This window comes from Anser cygnoides, chromosome 1 (assembly GCF_040182565.1).
Source record: "Anser cygnoides isolate HZ-2024a breed goose chromosome 1, Taihu_goose_T2T_genome, whole genome shotgun sequence".
In the NCBI taxonomy this organism is placed as follows: domain Eukaryota; kingdom Metazoa; phylum Chordata; class Aves; order Anseriformes; family Anatidae; genus Anser; species Anser cygnoides.
In genome coordinates, this window is record NC_089873.1 from 54597248 (window position 1) to 54613436 (window position 16189).

General features: G+C 43.4%; 1 protein-coding gene across 17 annotated transcripts in view; it reads right to left on the minus strand.

Annotated features, from left to right (window-relative positions):
• Positions 1 to 16100, minus strand: part of XPNPEP3 (X-prolyl aminopeptidase 3) — a 30429-nt gene extending 14329 nt beyond the window's left edge. For all 17 annotated transcript variants that reach the window (XR_010831050.1, XR_010831049.1, XR_010831048.1 and 14 more), the window contains exons 1-9: positions 15800 to 16100; positions 14138 to 14254; positions 11275 to 11682; positions 8802 to 9004; positions 8263 to 8325; positions 5403 to 5516; positions 3071 to 3156; positions 2218 to 2401; positions 609 to 729 (exon numbers count right to left, since the gene is read on the minus strand). Coding sequence is in view for 1 of the 17 variants with exons in the window: in XM_048069903.2 (XP_047925860.1) it covers positions 609 to 729; positions 2218 to 2401; positions 3071 to 3156; positions 5403 to 5516; positions 8263 to 8325; positions 8802 to 9004; positions 11275 to 11682; positions 14138 to 14254; positions 15800 to 15845 (1342 nt within the window). In the remaining 16 variants the exon portion in view is untranslated. The remainder of the gene's footprint in view (positions 1 to 608; positions 730 to 2217; positions 2402 to 3070; positions 3157 to 5402; positions 5517 to 8262; positions 8326 to 8801; positions 9005 to 11274; positions 11683 to 14137; positions 14255 to 15799) is intronic.
• Between the last annotated feature and the right edge of the window lie 89 nt (positions 16101 to 16189).

The following is a 16189-nucleotide window of genomic DNA, read 5'->3' on the forward strand; positions in this document are numbered from 1 at the left end:
TTGCTCTCAATGCTGTGCTCACAATGATGATTTTAACAGTGTTCTGAATAGAAAGAGAGAAGAGCCGAGCATTAAATATCAGTTTTCAGCTGACAGCTCCAAATCCAGTGACAAGAAGAAACAAAGATTCATCGTGAAATGCCTAGTTTGCAAAGATAAGTTGTGAATGCCTGTAATTGCAGGCTGCAAGGTTCAAGAGACTTACGCTACCAGTGACTGGTAGTAGTTTAGTCACAGCAACACAGACCACAACACAAGTGAGTTTACTCTGCTTCTCTGCCCTGCAATTCACCTGTGCTGCTGAGGGTCAAATGCTAGCAGTCTGAGGTCTGTACTGCTCTGCCTTATGCTGCACAGACACTTTCTGAGAGTTAACTCCCACAACTTGTTACCTTGGCTATGTTTGGGAGGGAAATATGGTTTTCTAATACTGTAACGACTTTGGGAAGGGATTAAGTTAAGGTTTTCTAACCCTGTAATCATTTCCAATTTCAGCAAGAAAGGATCTGAATGCTTTGGTCTGAGGGACCAACTAAATACTCAATGCAATACTGTTATCCTCAGTGTTACCTGGACAAAAGTCCACCACTGACTGTACATCTTTTTACCTGGTTCAATGGTTATCACCATGCCTGGCTGGAGCGGGAGCGATCGGGATATATCTGGGGTATCATGAACATCCATGCCCAGGTAATGGCCCACATGATGTGGGCAGTACTTTCGAACAGCCTAGCAGAAGACAAAACAAGTGTTAAGGAGGTAGTTAAGCACAGGCCAACCCGTTGTTCCAATGCAAAAGACTGGAGAGAAGAAAGAGAGCAGTTATGTGCTTAGCAAGCAGTCTGACTGCAATGACTAGGTCACTGGGTCTTCCAGTTATCAGAACTGGAGGCCCTCAAAACCTACCAGTACCAGCTGCCTGTTCTGAGTGTGTTGCAAACTGCCTTTCCTCCTCCCTGGCAAGAACAGCCCGAGCACATCACTACCTCAGCAGGACAGGCAAGACCTCAGTTTTTGTCTCGATGAACTTTGCTGCCCCAACCCTTTCCATCCCTTACACATCCAAGCCCTGTGTTGCTCCTGTCATTTGACCCTGACAACTGGCAGCAGCTGTACCAGCTGCTATGTGATGCGATGAAGCGGTCTCCTCTGCATGACAGAGAGGGTGCTGTGCCAATTTCACTCAGCAGCTACAGCAGGATTTTAACCCACCTCTGCCGGGCACTGCTACTGCCTCCCCTTGCATCATCCCAATCCCCTCCCTCCAGAGAGGAGCTCTGTGTCACGGGGAATCAAAGAGCTAATTCCTCCTCTGCCCCAGGCTCCTCACGTTCACTGGGGACTGAGCTGCAGACGCTGATCTCATCTGGCTGTGCTGCCGCCTGCCGAGAGAAAGCGGCATGATAGCCTGCGTGCAGGGGCGAGAACATGTGCTGTTATTGCACTGACACTGCAGGACAATTAACTCTGGCAGAAGTCTGTACTGCTGCCAAAGGGATAGCTCTGCCACCTGGTTCCTGCCAGCTTTCTTGTACCGGCATCAGCAATCATGCCGGTTTGCAGTGAATGGGACCAGGTAAACTTTTCCAACTGCAAAACAATCCTGTTTTGTCCGCATGTTCAGCTCTGTGGCAGAGCAGTTCCCCAGTCTGTTCAGCAGTGACACAGAGGTGCAGAAGGGGCAGCAGGTGGAAAGACTGGGAAAATGGGCTGCACCTTTTGGTGGAACTGCAAATTTATGCTATTTTAAATAGAGCACAGAACTATGACTAATTGCCTGCAGTCAGCCCTTGACACGGACTTCTGCATTAGTGCCAACGTTTCTCTAGGTCCCTTCAGACTGTCTGTACTCCAAGGTATAGCTACATGAATACGTAGTGCAGGCCAATGGAACGGATCTGCACAGTGAAAGAGCAAGTGCCAAGGGGATAACATCCACACTATGCACATTGTTACTGAGATGTTACTTCAGATCAAATTGTGGGCTGAATGCCCATTAGGGGTTGAAATGCAACTTCGAGTTTAGCCTCATCTGAGAAAAACCCAGTTCTGTGCTGAGACCAGCCCATGACATTAATTAAAGCATATTAAGTAGGGACAATGAAAAGATTCACTTCAAAAGCACGCTCCTGATCCAAACTAAAGCCAGTAATATAGCCTACGGATGCAATAGTCAGGCCTAGTGGGGAGAAGCCGGATTAAAAATCCTGCAAGTACCTTGAAGAATTGGCTGTCAGTGACACTGCTCTTTAGGATCCCCAGATCTTTCAGTTTCTGTCCAATAAGGCTCAGCATGAGGCTGTAGATATTTTCCAGACTCACACCTGGGGAGCAGAGGCTCAGACAGGACTTCTGGATGTCCAGGACAGCCTGGTATAGTTCTGCCTGAGGTTTGGTGAACCTGCAAAACATTGAGAAAAGGACCAAAGGGCATTTCTCACAATTAAGTCCTCTACCCAGAAGCTGCTTTAGGGCCAGATTCAGTTCAGTGATGTAACAAGGAAAGTCAGAAAGGAAAGTAACTGGCTCCTTATTTGAAATGCCAGACAAGGCATCACTGAAACATGCCCTTCATCACACTGGGTAGAGGCAGGGTTTCTGGTTAAATTCCTAACCCCAAAGCAAAGCAAGGCAATGCTACTGCTGGAAAAAGTACACACCTGAGCCAAAACACGCAGGAATCAAACACGCAACCACATGGTGTGGTGAGCAACACCACACCAGCAAATTCACAACTGACACAGTCATGCACTAGTAAACTAAACTCCTGTTCCCTTACACACAACCAGAGTTAGAAGCAGCCAAATGCACAAGAGACCCCTCTGCACTTAAGACATACCGTAATAGTGAAAATAGCAGTGATCACAAATATTCATGCAGTAATTAATGAGGCATCGAGGAATATAACTTCTCATACTGACAGATTCATTTACACAATTTGATTACTCTGAAGAACCACAGAATGGAACATGGTCAAACTATTCAGAAACAGATCACACACACACACGTTCAAACTGTAACTTATTTAAGAGCTTCCCATATTCCTTCAAAACAGACAAACCAGCAATACCTTCCATTGACGGGCCAGGTTCGTGTGATGTCACTTACGTAGCAGGAAGACTCACATCCACCGTCTAGCAGGACCAGTTCACCATCCTGGAGAACAACAGGAAAAAATGCTCTGTGGATCAGTCGCTATTAACTGAATTGATTTCTCTGTCTGAGAGCAAGAAAGGAGATTATATGGTTATTCTTGCAAAGCAGCTGCAGAGATGTGAATCCCTTTTGCAGAACAACACCCCAGGTGCTACTGTTTATAAACAGACTACTCCAGTTGGACTGTTTCTCCTCCAGTAAATTGTGCCAGTGACTCCTTTCACTAGTGAACTGTCTCAGTGACTGACACAGAAGTGTTTTGCAATTAAAAAAAAGTTTTTTTGAGTTACCACCATGATTACTAACAAGTAAAAAAAAATTAGCCTTGTCACAAGACTCAGCAAAATAACTTCTCTGGCAGCGTATGCCTGCTGTAAAAGCACTACTGAATAGTTTGCACCATCTTCCTTCTCTTCTGGGACCTTTCTGACTGCTCTAAAATATACTTCTGAATCTACCTGGTGATGAAAATGGACTTTGGAGATGTGAATCTCCAATTCATTTCAGTAAAACTGTTCCATGTCAATCGAATCACTGACTGCCCATTTTCTAGAAAGCAATGCAAAAAAAGAGAAAGTGCCAAGAACAAAACCACTGCCTTGCTTTCCCCCCTTGAAAGGGTTAGCAACAAATTGAGCAATCAGAACTGTAAAAACTTTGGATTAAATTCTCTACGGATTTACACTGCATGTAATTCAAGACCTTTTCTAGAGATTCATTCCACAGACCAGACTGTGCCAGCAGCCACAATGTGGCATGACAAAAAATAATTCTAGTGCATTAAGGGAAAATAAGAAGCGGATGGCTTGCATTGCTTCCAGTGCTACTACCATTATGTACAGATAAGTGGTACACACACTCACAATGTAGATAAACTAGCAGTGAGATTGTCTCACTATCACACATATAAGCCATTAGCTATCCATTTAAACTCTATTTTCAACTTCAAAATAGTCGGTTCAATTATTTAAGTAAAATATGAAATTGTAGCACCTGTCCTCGTCCAAGCAATTAAGCAAGCTGAATAACAATTTACTGGCTAAAGGAATTCAGCCTGTGGTTTCATTGTTTGGTGAGTGCCTTCTTATGTTACACATCTTTTCCTCTTTTTTTTAAAGAGGAATCTACTAAGTAGTGGACTGAAGTACACACCTGGCCATATGAAACCTTTAGATTCCTTCCAAATTAGATACCTTGTCAGCCTATTTGGCAACAAGATCCGTAAGAGGCAGCTCACAAAGGAACAGTCAAGTTTGTGTGTTTAACCTCCTACTTACCTGTCTAGAAAGAGCAAGTGACAGTATTTAACAGAACAACATTAACAGAAGCAGCTGGAGTTACAAGTGCATGCCTGACCTTGGATGACAGTACAACAAAGCTTCTTTCTGCCCCAAACAGCCTGTCATATCTTTTGTACGTGTGTCTCTGCAGATCATTTCAAGGTCTGCTTACATGCCAGCTTCAAGACAAGACAATGCTAGCAGGAAAAGTTTCCTCCTGTATTAACATGGAGGGAAAATATGCTCCACTGAGACGTGAATTGTGAATACAGCAGTGGGGTTACACTGCTTCTCAGAATACTTCTCTGAATCTAGAGGTGTTTTATCAGGAGAGCTGGAAAGGGTTCAATTCAATAGTATGAATCTTCAAAATAAGGCAGATACATTAATTTACCTACAACTATTTAATTCACCTCTCTCAACATTTAATGCTAGTCCTTTCCTTCCTTGTTCCTCTTCCTTGCTTTGTTGGCCTACATGGAGTCTGAAATGCATTTCAGCTTAGCCAGAGAAGGAATGCATTTTTGCACCTTAGGTTGCAAAGCAAGGCCCAGCAAAGCAAGTGACAGCAGAAGGCCCCCGGAGTGCCTTTACTCTGTCTGCTGCAGCGGTCCCTCTCTTCTGTGAGGCTGCCAACTCACCCAGCGCTGCACACTACAGGACAGAAACGTGGTGCAGGAGCAGGCATGCTTGCTAAATGAAGGATTTGGAAGCTTGTTTTCAAGTCCTTGCACTCTGCAGAAAATACAGCAGCAAGTGCAAAGAGGAGAGAAAGAGACTAGAAGGAGTAAAGTTAATCTGTCACTGACAGTAAAGCTTACCAGGGAGGATTCCTTTCCCCTGCTAACTTGAGAACATTTAAGTGTTTTGATCTGCTCAGCCTAAATGGAGATCAGCATGGGGATGCATATGGGGCCAGTGTGTCCCAGAAACGCATTTTAAGTAACTGGACAGCGTATGGTTTACCTTGATGAGCTGATTGTTCTTCACATAGTGCAAAGTGTTTGATCTATTGCCACCAGCTACAACAGGGGGGTAGGCCAAGATATCAGCACCACGAGCCCGGCACTCAAATTCAAACTGGAAAACAGATTCAGAGAGGAGACAGTTAGTGCTGGTGATTAACTGCCCTGGGGCTATTATAATTCATGTCCTATAAGTCTTTTCTTACTTCGTATGACACAAAGTGACATTGCAAAGTGAATTTATTACATGAAAACAGCCTAGAAGTTTTTCCAGAACTCTGGAGGAAATAATACAGAGCTATCCACTTTTCATGAGAGGGTTTTACACCTGCATCCAATCTCATGGAAGCTCTCAATGGTGCAAGTTGTTCAATACAGCATCAAACATTCATGACGTTGCCATAAATCCAGGTGAGGATTTGCTCTTCTATAAAGTAATGCTCTTAGTTGCCATACAGCTTTGCAAATTTTCTAAGATCCTAAATGCCAGCAAGCCAACAGGTGTGTTTTGCTGCTGTCTTTTAAAATTACAGACTACCAGAATATTTACAGCACTATGTACTTTTACAACCCTGTCCAATAAGAAGGTTAAGGAAGTATATGCTAGCTGCATCTCTGAGCAATAAATAAATAATTTTTTTATTTTTTTTCCAAAAGTTCAAGATCTTTACCTTCCTTCAGTGATAAAGCAGACGAAAGCATGGAAATGAATAAACTTATGTCTATTAAGCCCCTCTATATCCTCAATATATTACTAATATGTCTTTTCTATGATAAGCAAAAACATGTGGGACAGAGCACTTCAGGATTCCTATATGTAGTAAGGTAGATTTTACAATCCTGAAGAAGAGTGAAAAACTGAGCTGTAAAATCCATTTAAATTAAAATCATTTTCTTTACAAATTAGACATACTGCTCGTTGCCATGTCAGCAGAGGCCCCTCTATGTCAGAACTGAGGGTCAAATCCTGCTGATGTTCCTCAAACATACATCTCACTGCAATTCCTTATGTAATTCCTTAGCAAATGTGCAAGCAAATTAGTCTTTATTTTGTAACTGAGAGGTGTCTACATTGCTTCAAGACAGTTGTGGTAATCCAATGCAGTGAGAGGCTATAGTCAAGAGACGGAGGCTTTACAAATAGCTGTTATACCTACCTATATTTTGTACAATACAATTGCTTTATAGAGTAAGATGATAACCGTCTCTGATTGCTTAGAAGGTTTTGTAGTTAAATACATTAGAAATATATATCAATAGCAGATAAACGTTGAAAACTGATATATTCCTTCAGTAAGGGTGGGGGAAGTACTGCTAAAGAATTCCCCACCCTGACCTTACTGTGAAAGCTGCCACAAAAGCAGACGCCACGGCTGCTGACAAGGTATACATTAATCAGGTATGCCCCTCTCCAGATGTGGAAGGTGAGAATGTGCACAAAAGTAAGAACGTTCACTAAAATTCTCACAGTCACTGAGACAAACAACCACCCAGCTAGGAAGAACTCCTTCAGTAATTGAAAATTTGCTTTTTTTCAGTTCTTCCATACCGATCCAGCTTTTTTATCACCATTGCCTTGGTGACAGTCTATAAAATGGATAGTAGAAAACAGGCTGCATTTGACTTACACAGTTAACAATATCACACACCTTAAAAGAAGTAACTTCTTGAATCTCACAACACTGTATTAAGCAAATAGCAGATAATTGCAACATAAAAGTATCTTACTGCTTTTCCCAATTATTATCTGTTGTATGAATTGTCATCTACAGTAAGTTATTTTTATTGCAGATATATGCATAATCTCTTCGTACGTTCAGCAAGGAGAGGAAGATCCAAATGGGTGTGGATTCTCACTCAGGGTAGGTGGAAATGGTAAAAACAAACAAACAAAAACTCTAGTGAAATCCTACATTCAAACTCAGGATTTTCCATTTATTAGGCTAGTATTTCTCTAGAGCAGTCAGTCTGCTTAGATAAGGCACACTTTGAACTCTTGTCCATGAGGCAGGCTCACAGCTCACCCAAACACAGATGCAGCCAACTTCTCTCTCTTTTACAACTTTTCTGGAATTAGTTGTTACATTTTGTCTCCCTTTAACTCTTCAGTCCTCCTCACTCTTCTCTCCCATGTTTTTTCTTTGCCTTTTCTCCCACGTTGCAACTTCCCCCACACCAACTGTGTCCTTCTTTAACCAAATCTTCACACAGTAGCTTCCCACCATCACTGGTAGGACTACTTTGTGTCTTGCTGCAACACTCAAGGTGCTCTGAAGAATTAGGCCAGCATATTCAAAGGAGCTAGAGAACAGCCTTACTTTTCAGTTACTTTAAATACAAACAAACAAACAAACAAACACTCCTCTTTTTTATGCCTTTGAAGGCGCATTAACCCTTTCTGGAGCTTTGGCTTCAACTTCACTGCTCCTTGGAAATAAAGACAACAAACAAAAAAGACCTCCAGGAAGAATATTTCATCCTCAGTGTCAGAACACTGAACACTGGGACCAGTACATGCGTGAGAGTAAGAATCTAGTATGGCTACGTGGTACAAGATATATATCCATAGGGGTAGAAGTACGTTTTTATTGTTATAGGTCCCAAATTCAGAATCTGTTGACATCTCCAAGCACACTCGAAAACAATCTGCTGCAACACTGACTTAGGTCAAAGGAGTTGCCCAAACAAGACTGCAGTTCCAGGAGAGTCCGGGGGCATGTCTAAGGAGATGTGAGAGTTGGGTGAAGGAGGGATATGCTACAGTGGGAGGCACATCATAGGGAGATCTGACATTCCTAGTTTCCTGGAAGAATAAAAAACATCCAGCCCTTCTATCTCACTCCCAACAATGAGATACTCACCTTTGCATACAGAAAGGCTTCGTCCACTGGAGATTTGCTGGCAAACATTGTCTCTATGAAAGCCTACAAAAAAAGCACAGCCTTTCAGTTAGTAAAGGAGCCTGAACTTGAGAGAAATTCTTTTTTATTATCCGCTGTCTTTTGGGGAATGCCTAAAATGAGCTGATTTCTTGAAAACAATGGGATAAATGGGGAAGAAAATGTCATGAGAAAGGAGAGTGGAAGTAGGGGAGAGAGTATAGGGCAACCCCTATTCCTGAATTAATAGTACTTTAAAACAGTCTAACAGCTGCTGGCTCATCTTGGCTGAAGTTCCATTAATTGAGAGAAGCTAGTTGTCCAAACCGTCTTCCTGTTTCTCCTTGCCATGTGGAGGGAGCTGAGCTCAGCCAATAACCGAGAGACAGCAGTTCAGTAACTAAGATTAGACCTTATCCTTCCAACCTACCTCACCTTACCAACACCCCTCTCCCCTTTCTTACTTAAAGGAATGCATTGGTTCATTTTGAGAGCAGTTCATTTTGAGCACAACTGCATACCTCTGCTGTCACCCGTCCAGCTATCTTCATCCTTTCAATCTCTGCGGGAGATTTGATCAGCCGAAGGTTTTGCACTAGACGTCGGATGCCCTGGATATGATTTTTGCTGCGAGCTTTTATCTCAGCCAGGGGCTGCATATAGTCAGAGTGCAGCTCTTTATGCACTGGTTTAGTCAAGTCGTACCACACCATGCTTGACTCACCTGGAATACAAAGCAAAAGCTGACGCAGAAGAAGATAAATTTAGAAATTTCCTCCCTATACTGAACAAAATCACTCCTCCTAGACTAGACCTGTTGCTACATTTGAGAAGATAATTTCCTCTGAATCTGCATTTACAGGCCATATATATACTTTCACGGAACAATAAAGCTCTCTTCAAAATCTGGAAAATTAGCAATGCATAACATGTAAGATTTGACAAATCCCCACTTATATGCAAATACTGGGCTTTGTGATCAGCACTGATCTTGTACGGATTAATTTAGAATTTGTATATCAAAGCCGCACTTGTATAGGTAAGCGAGCCACCGCATTGCAGTGGCGCATGTTCTGAATCATTCTCTCGTTTAGCCTGTCCCCTCTGATGCTGTAAGGCATGTTACCCGCTGCATGGAATCACGGTCATTATCAACCATGCTTCAAAATATCTTTGGGGAACAATTGCTTATTTCAGCCGTTGAGAGGAGATGAACTTACTGAGGACAAGCGTATTTACCTATGTGAAAATTTATTTAGAACATCAGAGCTCGCACCCACATTCCCCCACAGGAGCATTTTAAGAGGGAATGAGTAGAAAAGCCACGTAGAGTCACAGCTGAGGCCCACCTAGGCCCTCTATCTTTGGTGACAGTAACCATTAGCAGGTGCTTACAAAAAGTCTCTAAGAAACAGGGTATTAGTGAAAAATTATTTCTCCTAGCACATCCTCCTCGCTTTTGGTTTCTTCGTTTCAAGGCTCCATCTTCATAACTGATTAACTGCTTTTCATGGGACTAAAATCTTTTGAATCCACTTATACTTTTGATGTTCCAGACCTCCCGTGAATGATCTACAGTTTAAAACGTAAAAGGTGTGAAAACCTGCCACCTGACCATTTCATTCAGTGTTCCCTTTTGATTGTAGCTAATGACAAATAGTGACTAATCATTCCTATTCATCCTCTTTGCGCTTTCTATAACCACACACCTTTCATACCTTACACGCTGTTTTCTGTTTCAAGAAGAGCAAGTTTGTCTAGCATGTATCTCATGGAGAATCCATATTTCTGATCATTCTTGTTGCCCTTTGCCTTTATTTTCAATATATCTTTCTTTGAAACAAAATAACTAGAATCAGAGACAGTATTTAAGACTCCAGCATTCACTGGATCTGTGTAATCCCCCAAACTCTTGCTCTTTTTATATTGCCATAAGCTTCCAGCTTCATTTCATAATACATACAAATTCACCCTGGGTTGTAAGTATTGGGGCTACATGGTGATGTGCGATGCACAAGAACAATCTAAAGGACAGTAATGTTTGTGTTTCAAGAATACGTCAACAGCTAGCTAACAAAGGTGAGGGAACTAACAAGATCCCTTGATGGATCATTTTTCAGAGCCTATTATGAATAAAATTCCTCCAAGTTTCCCATGCTTCGTCTGGTTCTGGCTCTGTCAGCAAAAAGACACACCTAAAACAGTAACATGGTCTGCCAGGCTGTCTTGTTTATTATATTTCTTACTTTTCACAAATGTGCTCCCCAGCAACCACATGGGTACACAAGAAGTTTAGAGTGGAGGAAAAACTATTATTTTCAAAAGTAGGTTTCCATTATTAACTCTCAAGAAGCTAACAAAAATATTTGATTCTCTAATAAAGCCGGGGCACAGCTTTGCTCAGTGTATACAAGAATGCTTTGAGAAAATGAGATGGCTTAATACTTGATCTTTCATAGAAGAATCTGATATGCAGCAACTAGACAACCGCTCACATAGGACAGACAGAACCGGTCAGAGAAGCAGTTTTGTATCACCTCACCGGGATTACAAAGTAAATGTAATGTACATGAAAGATGCCAGCCTAACTAAAATTTTCTATGAACAGATCAAATACGGAATAGGCAGGAACAGCAGAACAAGCCTCCTACTTGCACAGACCACCTCTCCATTAACAATTATTCTTATTGAGATTATGTGGGACAAAAGATGGGAAATTCACACTGGCAAGCTATAGATGTCTAAGTTAAATGCCTAACTTAAGATCCTGCATCTTTTCTGCAGTCAGTCAACAAGGAGAGAGTATCTTAAAGCACCTACAGGAAACCCTCCTCGTTTCCACAGACACTAGCACCAATACAGGCTCCCTAATCAGGTATTCAAGGGAGATGGCTTCACCTAATTGCTACCCAGCTACTTCCCAGAACTGTTAAGATGTCTCATTCAGACCCTACAACCCATGTCTCATCTCACCCCCCCTCCATTTTCTGTTACCTTTCAGCTTGGCCACCAAGTGCCTGAACTCCTCTATAGTGTAAGCTTCATCTACTCCTGTGAGAGCAACAGCCCCATCTGTGCCTGACCTGGGCCCGTCCCACAGCTCTCGTCTCGGATCTCTCCGGGGCACAAAAAGGATGGCCTTGTGGGAGGGCAGCGCTTTGTCGGGAAGGCTCTGCAGCACCAGGATGCTGTCAGGCTCCTGGAACCCGCACAGGTACAGGAAGTTAGTGTCCTGGTGGAAAACGTAGGGGATGTCATTGCTCATGTAGTAGGTGGGATTCGATAACAGAATCACTGTGTGGTCTGCTCCTTCGCGGTCCTGGGCTTCCTTCTGGATCAATGCCATCAGTTTGTGTCGGCGAAGAGCATATTCCACCTGTGACAATCCTGGGGTTACCTCCCCTGTGAACAAAAGCCAAATCAGACCAAGAAATTCAAGGCACCCATGATATTTTACTAATCACAGTGACTGATTCCTGACTCCTCCCTGATGCCTTTCATACGCACGGCTTCACTGTGGTCCCTCCACAATTAGTCTTTCCATTGCTGTCTTCCACACCACTTCAGCTCCCACCCCTACAGCACATCCTCGCTCATTCTGCTCCTCCATCATGCAAAGGGAGAAATTTGTTTTAAACAAAACCCAGATTTTCTGTTATATATTTCTGTGCAAAGGCAGAAATCACAGAACCCAAAGCATTCAGTGAATAAAACTTCGGAAGGAACAAATTTCAGATAGATAAGGAAAAATGGGGAAGGGACAAGGCAAACAGAACTTTGGCTGCTGAAAACTGATGGGTTTTTTTATGGCATCTGGACATTGAACAGAAGATTACCTCCTCAGGTTGAGCACTGGTCTCCTCAGATAAAGCTAAAATGTCTATTCAAATACACGCTAAGTCAACTCATAAAGTACCTAGTTCTAAGCTCTAAAGGGCAGACTGTTACTGGGAGGTGAATCAGAAACAGAGGCTGTCCCTGCAGAGTACAGCCAGTCACAGGATTCCAAGCAGAAAGAAACCACGACCTGCAGGCTGGCATCAGAACCTCTGATTAAAAGAAGAAATCTTCTCCAGGGAGGATGTAGCTGCTCTAGATAATTAACAATTTGGATTTTTTCAAAGCTAAGTACTATATTTCCAATGACTCTAACTAAATAAATCATATTTTAGATGAAGGTATGTTTCGTATTGCTCCAGTTTCAAAAAGCATGAAGTACAGCGATCGAAAGACTCACCAAAACAAGACTGAAGACAAAAAAAAACAACGAACAACAGACTAAGTATGTATTTTTTTAAATGTGAGACTCCTTAACTGTGCTATAAATTGCTTTGTGAGCCTTAATCAGTGCTTTGGCTAATATCTTATTTTAACATGGATTGAATTTTCATACTGTTAAATTCTAGTTTCATATTATTTAACGTATTGACAATTCTAGAAAAAAAAATTTACTTGTAAATGGATTCTTGCAGAAGTGGGGTGGGAAAGAAAGTTTTATCCAGAATGTCTTTCTCTGACAGAAGAGTTTAAAGAAAACACATTTCATTTGCATTAAACTTTACGCCTTGGTATTTGGTGTAAAAGTAATCTTTTTTGTTTTTTTTTTTTTTTATCTGTAGATCTACAAATGACATAGAACACAGGAACTGTTTTAGTGGAATCTGATCCCACTTTTCTGCAATATTACGCTACAAATTTCCTAGCCTCCACTACATGCCAGCCAGCTAACTACTGCAAACAGTCCTGTCAAGTTTAGAAGCCGCAATACGTTTCCTTCCAATTACGAGGCGTGGAATTCTCTTTGCCTTAAAGACATTTTCTTTTAAAAACACTAATTACAATAAATCAATGTCATATTATTTTAAGGAAAACAACACTCCTTTGTTAAAAGGAAAATTACTACAAACAGCTGGAGTTCTTCTCTGGTATTTCAGTTCTGCGTACTTTTAAAGTGTCTCATTTACTGTGAACTGTTCTTCAGTGCCTTGAGCCACCTGATCTAATATTGCAGTTAGCTCTGCTTTGAGCAGCGAGTGGACCTGGTGATGTCCTGAGGGCCCTTCTGACCTGAATTATCCTACAATTAAACATCTAAGTATATGGTTATATATTCATCTGTTCTCTCTGCATACATACCTATGAAAAAAGAACACAAACTCAGAATAGTTTCCTGGATATATTCAAGAATATATTTTTTTTATTTTCAATTTAAAAAAAAATGTTAAAGATGTTATTACTGTCACCTCATATCTACAAACTCATTTTCACTGAATGCGAATAATAAATGTGCACAACTTCACCATCTCTTTTATCGCTACCTTCTAACTTTATAGAGACTTGTCTCTTTTTCTTCTCTTCCTCAGTTTGAATACTCTTCCGAAGAGGACGTTCTTTAGACAAGCAGTGACCATCTTTCAGTAAGTCTCTCTCCAGTCTCCCTTCATGAATCAGCGCCTTTATTTTGTGACTCACAAGACATTGGATACGAATTATTCTGGTATTTCAGCTTACACAAAGAATTCTCCCTTTTTCATATAAAAAAAACTGTATTTGCAGGACAATGAGCTCACAAGTTGCTGCTGCCATGAAAGATCTACAGCACTTAAGTCAGTGACGACAAGCCTTCTGATGAGAAGGTAGAAAGCTAACATGCAAAGCCTGTTTTTGGAATCAGCATCACCTCAGACAAGGAAGTTAAATACTAAATATAATTACTGCCTACTGAAGCTAATCATGAGCAGCTGAAATCACGGACACCTGTATGATGCAACAGATCAATACTCTGTCCTAGACATCTCAGAAAAGCAGAGAAAAGAAAAAATGTCAGCGATTGGCTCATAGTGAGCATGAACCTAACCTGGTTTGAGAAGGTGTGGGTGTGTGAAGGGGCTGGGCTGGCCCAAATACCGGTTTGGAATCTTCTTCTGCTGGGCGGGCTGGATGGAAAATCTTCGGAGCGCACATGACTTGCAAACTAGAGGAAAAGAAACGCACCGTGTCAAGGTAAAAGATCTTTGCAGGTAGCAAGCTGCAGAATTATACTCCAGTCATCTTAGTCTTTGTAGCATTCATTCGCCTCGTATCACAAAATATCCAACTTTTGAACTTGTTGCGTACCTTGATAGCTTACAAAACAACATGCACACAACTCAACTAATGACCAAATATTCGTAAAACAGATTGAAAGAAATTAGCGTAATAACAATTAAACCTGACAATTCCAGCAAGAAAACAGAAAGCTGTGTTACTTTGCACATGCCTGCTCTTTGTGCGCAAGATGCACTCAGCACCGTCCCCATCCCTTGCTTCCCTCAAGCAGCGGAGGGCCTGAAGCGCTACTTTCCGCCTGCATATCTCTATTTCTTGACTACACCTTCAAAAACCGCTCTGAACATGAATGTGTTCCATGAATATGGAACAACTGAGGAATTTTCAAGGCCTCTACAGTGCTTTTGTTAGTAATAACGCCACTAAGATGTCATCAAGTTGCAGATATTTTTTTCCTGTATGAAAGATGCTTGAGGTTCCTCGTTTATGTATTTAACTTGCCAGAAGCAGCGGCCAAGTTGAAAACGGTTCCTCAGCAGTATCGCCGTGTATCCCATTTCCACATCCACTAACTGCTCATACAGCCAAAGCAGGCAATTTTTAAAGAGAATTACAAGTGTGCGTTAGGGAGCTGGAGGAGCGCACAGCAAGACAAAAGCTGGAATTAAATACTGGTGTCACAAACTTCACTGACTTTGGATTTCTCAGTCACAGCCTTTCACAGCTAAAGAATTGCTGATGCCTAGCTACAAATTATCTAACACATGGAGGGAGATGATAGTGGGTTTCCTAACATGTAGCAGCTGATGCTCCAGACACTGCCTTTCATGTCACTTGCCACGTGCCTACTACAAAATGAATTTATGCTGCTATGGCATAGATAGTCCTGGACTCTCAGAACAAATGATAATCAACTTTTCAGTAGCAGAAGCAACTATAAAGCTATGTTGCATGACACGAGCTGAGCAGCTGCCTGCCTTTCAGGGAGATGAGACTTGAGTCTGTGGCAGAACTGTATGCCTTGGGAGTTGCTGTGTGAGCTGCTGCGTTCAGCCACTAATTGGGGATTACTTACGCGGGACGAGGGATAGGCACAGCATAAAGCATTCACTGCGTGATGACTGACGGGAGTAACAGCCTGGGGATGCGGGCAGGGAGGGATAATTACAGTTTTAATTACAGAAAACGAGAGGTTTTCAGAGGCTCCACCCCCCCCCCCTCCCCCGAGCAGGCAGCGAGCTGAGGGACCACAACAGGCACTCAATAAAGCGACATTCTGAACGCTCGGGGAAGCTTTCCAACGTGGTGCTTTATTTTCCACACAACAACCCGTTCCCCCGGCGACCTCAGGCGTGCTCTGGGCCACGACCCGGGGCCGGAGCCAGCCTCCCCCCTACCCCTTCCCCACTCCCCTCAGCGCCCGGGGCCGGCGGCAGGGGCTGGGGCTCCGCGGCGAGAAGGACCCTCTGACCTGGGGAGCCGCGCCAGCCCCTCGCCGCCGCCAGGAGCCTCCGCATGGCCGAGGGCCGGCGCCAGCGCGGGGCTCCGCCACCCGCCCGCCCCCTGCCCGCCCACCGCGGGGCCTTCCCCGCCGCGTCGCCGCGCCGTGACACCGCAAACAGGCGGCCCGGCACCGCCTGAGGGGCCCGCCCGAGCCGCCCGCGGGGGGCACCCGGAGAGCGGCGCTGCGAGGGGGGAGAGGAAACGGCGGGGGCGAGCGCGCGGCCGCCCTGAGGCGCAGCGCGGCGGCCGCCGGCCGTTTAACGGCCACCCCGCTTCTAGAACGTTCGGGCCGCCGCGCGGCGCGGGGGGCGGGGCTCCGCTTAGCGGAGGGGGGCGGGGCTTCGTTGGGGAGGGGGCG